Source organism: Etheostoma cragini, chromosome 18 (assembly GCF_013103735.1).
Source record: "Etheostoma cragini isolate CJK2018 chromosome 18, CSU_Ecrag_1.0, whole genome shotgun sequence".
NCBI classification, from domain to species: Eukaryota; Metazoa; Chordata; class Actinopteri; order Perciformes; family Percidae; genus Etheostoma; species Etheostoma cragini.
Window position 1 is genome coordinate 1,205,321 of NC_048424.1, and position 6,050 is coordinate 1,211,370.

The 6,050-nt window shown below is 39.5% G+C and overlaps 1 protein-coding gene across 2 annotated transcripts in view; it reads left to right on the forward strand.

The window, feature by feature from the left end:
• Positions 1 to 1,363: 1,363 nt before the first annotated feature.
• Positions 1,364 to 6,050, forward strand: part of vgll2a (vestigial-like family member 2a) — a 7,224-nt gene continuing 2,537 nt past the window's right edge. For both annotated transcript variants that reach the window (XM_034899702.1, XM_034899701.1), the window contains exons 1-3: positions 1,364 to 1,580; positions 3,238 to 3,493; positions 5,420 to 5,917. In XM_034899702.1, the coding sequence (XP_034755593.1) occupies positions 1,503 to 1,580; positions 3,238 to 3,493; positions 5,420 to 5,917 (832 nt within the window). In that variant the 5' untranslated portion in view covers positions 1,364 to 1,502. The remainder of the gene's footprint in view (positions 1,581 to 3,237; positions 3,494 to 5,419; positions 5,918 to 6,050) is intronic.

A 6,050-nucleotide genomic window follows, 5' to 3' on the forward strand; every position in this document is an offset into this window, starting at 1 on the left:
TTTTAAAATACATCTCCACAAAATGGAAAACCTAAATGTCTGACAGCGCTGATGTGTTTCCTCTCCACAGTCTATCTGTCGGTCCGAGAGTTCTCAAAGCATCTAATGACCCGGAAAGGAGCTCGATATGAAGAAAACGAGGGAAGATTGAATTTACTAGAGGACCAGAATGAGAAAAGGTGCCAGAGGAGAACATCAGCTGCTCGCTTCTTACCTTAAATAATCTGATAAAAGCTCAGGATGAGGGAGTATTTCACCTCTGGGTGAGAATTATTTTAACAAACGGTTTCCAAGGTCAACAATGAACTTCCATGTTCTACATTTAGCTTGAATGCTATGATGAGTCAATGTGATATAATATTATAATTTCATAATTTTAACTATCATAATTCTAATTTACTCCTGCATACTTTACACTATTGTATGAACCTGTCTATGTTGTTTCTGTTCATGGTGTGTATATATACACACATACATTATACAATATATACACAATAATGTATACACACATACACTATATATACACACTAATATACATTAGTGAGTATGTATTAGTGAGTATACAGTGTTTTAGTGTGTATATATACTGTACATGTGTATATATTAGTGAGTATACTCACTAATATATACACATATAGAATATATATACACACTAATATATATATTAGTGAATATCTATTAGTGAGTATACAGTTTATTAGTGTATATATTAGTGTGTATATATATAGTATATGTGTGTGTATATATTAGTGAGTATATATTAGTGTGTACATATTATTGTGTACATATTAGTGAGTATATATTAGTGTGTATGTATATGTGTGTATATATTAGTGTGTATATATTAATGTGTATATACTGTTTGTTTTGGATGTGTAAGTGCATTGTGAGGAATAGGATCCAAAGCTATAACCCTCTATATATCTAGCAAATAAAGCAGATTCCGATCGGACTCTGATGTTGAAGTTAATTGTAAGATGACTAACAGCTCCAATGAAAATACATTTTCCTGAAGAAAAAAAACTCATATGGTTGAAATAAGTAGAAATGTGAATGAAACTATTTGGATACAATATCTGTGTTAAGGTGCACAAAAAACATCATAAAGAAATCTGAATGCAGCAACATTCATGCAAACCTATAATCTGTGTTGCATCATTAAATATGTTTTCGGCTACTAAAGCAAGCATCCTTTAACATGTGAGTTAAGAGCTTTGGAGATGTTGCCATGTGCTGTAATTAAAAGCTCCTCGAGGCAGAGGAGGGGAGCTCTGGGCTCTGATTGGCGGGAGGGAGGCGTCAGGCTTAGTGCGCGTGGAGGGGTTCCCCTCAGTGCGCCCGACCACAGTCCGGTGCGTAAAGAGTCCCGAGCAGAGCAGCGCCGCGCAGCAGAGAGCCCGTGCACCGCGTCCCGGGTCCCTCACCGTCGGATTACCGTTTCTCTCCGTCTGAGCAGACCTGCGCTCTAATGAAGCTTGGTTCTTCTCCGTGATTCCTTCGCCATGAGCTGCCTGGATGTGATGTACCAAGTGTTCGGTCCTCAGCCTTATTTCAGCTCCTACAGCCCCTACCACCACCAGGTACACATGGACCATACTTTTCTCTCCACTGTGGACTTTAAATCGGTTTAAGTGTATGCCACAGAAAACCTAAATAGTAGCCTACTAATTAATGACTATGGGTTTTATTACATCAAAACGCCATTTGAAACTTTTTAGATAGATATTAAGCAGCTACTGTTACACATTCAGTCATTAGCTATGGGTGCTTTCTTTATAAAACTTCATTATTTGACTCCTCCAGCCCTTAACTCTGCTTATGCCGCTAACGCATGCAAGGCATGGTCTAAATGCTGGGATCCAGTGCGTAAAGCTTTCCATTTGAAGCGAATATAAAACTTTCTTCTCACTATTCACTTTGTTTGCATTTATATCGATATTAATGTAATTAATGTAGTCTTCACACGGCCGTGGACCTTGTCTTTATATGGAAAGAAGTTCTTTTTTTAAATATCACTCGCAGATTAGCTTTATTCAAGTCAAACTGACATATTTCACGCATTATATAGTCCCCTTACTTTGTATTAAAGTTTTTTTAAGACTGTTCTGATGGTTTTTACATTAAGGATTTTATTTTTGGGTTTGTGACCCTATAGTCCAACACAACAAATGACTAGCAGGTGTAGTCTGTCTCCTTCTCATTTCCTTCTTAATGTTAAATGAGTAAAGACCATCATGTACGACAAAGATCAATTATGTGTCATAGGGTTTTGCGCGTTAATAGCATTTTATTAAAATTGTTTTTACCGCATAATTGTCACAGTAGTTACCAAATAAAATATCATGGACTTATTGAATCACTTCATGTCATACATGTGTCTGTGCGCAGACTCCATGGCTGTAAACACTCTGAGTGCAGCAGGACTTTTTGAGGCCTTTCTAATCTTTTTCTCTCTCTTAAAACCTCTCAGTCAACATCCAGGCATATTTCACATAGTGCCAAAACTCACTCCGTTTGTCACCTAAACAGACTCAGGATCAGCCAGTCTTCCTATGCCACACACACACACACACACACACACACACACACACAAAATTGTGTATTTTTATTATCTGTTATTTTGTATAGTTTGTCTAAAACATTTGCCATATAATAATACTTAGGACACAGGGGTTAAACAATTTGAAAGTTCCAGGTCTTTAACCGTAACTTAAAATAATCTCGAATAAGATATTTTTTGCACCACAATCTATTTATTATTATATATATATTATTCCGGCAGCAGTAATAAGTTGTAAAATGATTAAACAACCATAGTACTATGACTGCGTATTGCGATTTATATCGTGATATAGTGGTAAATAAAAAGACAGGTGAACAAGGTTTAACTGTCCCTCATTAAAAGCCTCCAATATCAGCATAAATGTGTTCAAAGCATAATTGTTTACATTTTTAAATAAAAGCCCCGCCCTCGGGTTAACCCATCCGTTTGTCATCATTAATGTCACTTTTGTACATAAATAGATGACAAAGTGTTTAGTTGATTTATCTCCTACTAGACACCTGTTGTGTCCTAAAAATAACTCCAAACAAATCATTAGGAGGGTTTAGAGGTCAAATTGTCACACAAGTCTTTCTAGTATCTAAAATCACCCAAAATGCATCAATGCTAAATGATTATGTACTAATGGAACACCAGATAAACACAGTTTTACACATATCTGCATGTTCCTTTAGAAACTGGCCTTGTATACCAAAATGCAAGACCCCCAGGACAGTGGCAGCCGGCTCGGACCCCCGGGCCCCCCGGGCCCCCCGTCCATCAAAGAGGAGGACAAGGAGCTGCCGCCCGGAGCCGAGTACCTGAGCTCCCGCTGCGTCCTCTTCACGTACTTCCAGGGAGACATCAGCGCCGTGGTGGACGAACACTTCAGCCGAGCCCTCAGCCACACGACCGCCTACTCTGCTGCAAGCAGCCACAAGGCCGCCAGAGGTGTGTTATGTGTGTGTGTGTGTGTGTGTGTGTCTGTGTTTGTCTGTCAGCTTTGAAAAGCCACTGAAAGACCTTTTTCCACCATCATCGGGACACTGCATTTCACCGGTTTCATGGGCTTTGGGAAATTCTGGTTGTTCTGTAAATTCACGTCGTTTTGGTTCCTGCTGTTGTGAGTTTTTTCTGGTTTTGATATTTTGCGACTGAGGCTGTTAAAAGCTGATTTAATTTCCTTTGATTCAGTAACTTTGTCTTGGTCTTTAATAGCTTTCCACCAGGTGACATTCAGTGTTGTTTTTCCAGTTACTTCAGAATTCAGAATTATCATCTGAAGTTCAAAATCTGTTACTTTTGGCTGTAGAGTTGCACTGATGTTGGTTTTTGATGGCGGTTTGATCTGAAACTGCTGATTTCCAGTTTTGCTCTTCTATTCAGTGTCTTTTAATTTGACCTTAAAAGACATGTGAATAGAGTATTTTGGGATACTCAAACTCTCCCCTGTAACCAGAGCAATTCTGCATAAAACTATGTGTGTGAAATCTAATCAAGCGCACCTAAGGTTTTCACATTAACCACTAGAATAAGGACCTCTTCTACAACATGCATCATCAATTCCTTTCCATAGTGTTAGATGACATTGGCTGAATCATATCTATAAATATGTGGATATCATAACAGCTGGAGAAAAACAGCCTTTAGCGAACCGCAGCTTTAGTTTATGGTTCCACAGCCATAACAGGGAGTTGGTGTAAATAACACACAGCAAATACAGTATATAATAACAATATGTTGAGAAACCAACATTGTGTGTTACGTTGAAATACAGAAGATTCTTTTCATGTTTTTTTTGTGTCTTTGCGTCGAGACATCCCACTCTCGATCACGCTAACTGCTGATTCTTTTATTATTGATGTCTATCAGCTACAAATGTACTAGAATACTCAGGTAAAATTGTATACCAATGTTTTAATTTAGCAGTTTCAATAAATATAACTTGATGATAAAAGTTAATACAGAAGGATAAATATCTTTTTTCCCCCAATTGTTCGGTGAATCAAACACAAGTCAGTATTCCTTAGTTAACAGCCGACCTGCTTCATATTTCATCTCCTCTCATCATATTTCAGCCGTTTCTAAACTCCAGCAGTGTTGCGTAATGTAACGACGTTTGAATCCAATAAGGGTTAAGGGTAAGGGCTAAATGACCATGCATCTTTTGCAGGGATTTACATAATTTTTGGTCAATAATTGCTCAAAGAGGTGTGAAGATGAAGTTAAAAAAAATCTTTTCTTGAGTTAATATCACTGTCCGTGGATGATACACAGCAGGCCTACTCTTTACTAGACATCTCTGTAATTTTAAATACAACTTTACTACTTTGATGTGTAGATTATTAGACTAGGGCTGTAACTAATGGTCATTTTCATAATACATTAATGTGTGGATTATATTCTTAATTAATCAATTGTTTTGTTTAGAAAATGTTAGAAATTTGTCATGACTGTCCGAACAATTCTCAACATCTTCAAACTCCAAAGATTAAGTAACAATTACGAATGTATAACAGAGAAAAGAAGTGACAAATATTTCAGATTTCTGCTTTGAAAAGTGGCATATGAGGAATCAATTATCATAACAGGCCAATTAATTTTCTGATTTTTTCAGTCAACCAATCGATTCAGCTGTAATAACTTCAGCAAAATAAGAGATAAATAAAATATCCTCAAAGACATATTTAAAGAAAATTAAATAAGTTTGAAAATGATGTATCATTGCCACAAGACATGACTGAAAGTTTTGGAAAAACAACTAAGTGGACCTTGTGATAAGAATTTCTTGTCAAACTATTTCTGAGATCAAGAATGAACCTTCAGCCTCATTAACAGGCTTTCTTTATGACGTACCTGTGTGTATTTCTTCTCCAGATGGATCATTCCCGATGAGCCAGAGAAGTTTCCCTCCGTCTTTCTGGAACAGCTCCTACCAGCCGTCGGTGTCCTCCACGCTGGGCAGCGCTCTGTCAGCCCCCCACACTGAGCTCCCCTTCCCTGGGGACCCGTACTCCTCGGCCTCCTTGCACAGCCACCTCCACCAGCCCAGCCCCGACTCCTGGCACCCATCCCATCACCACCACCATCACCACCACCACCCGTACTCACTAGGGAGCACTATAGGCGGCCAGGGCTCGGCCTATCCGCGTCCAGGGGTTCACGAGATGTACGGCACGGCGTTCGACCCTCGCTACGGTTCTCTGTTGGTGCCATCAGTGAGGCCTCATCACCGGCTGACGTCCGGCAGCTCGGTACCGGGGCCCAGCGCCTCGCCCTGCGACCTGGGAGGGAAGGGGGATTCGGGGACGGGGTCGGCCTGGAGTGGCGCCTTCACTGGAGCCGGAGCAGAGATGGGACTCAACATGGACACAGGTATTGCCAATTTTTCACATCAAACGTAACCCAAAAATGAAAGTGACAGAATGTTGCAACCTGTGCACAAGAAAACATCTAAATGGGGAGTATAAAAAAGAAACCTGAGGAAACCCTTACAGTGGGGGGGGGG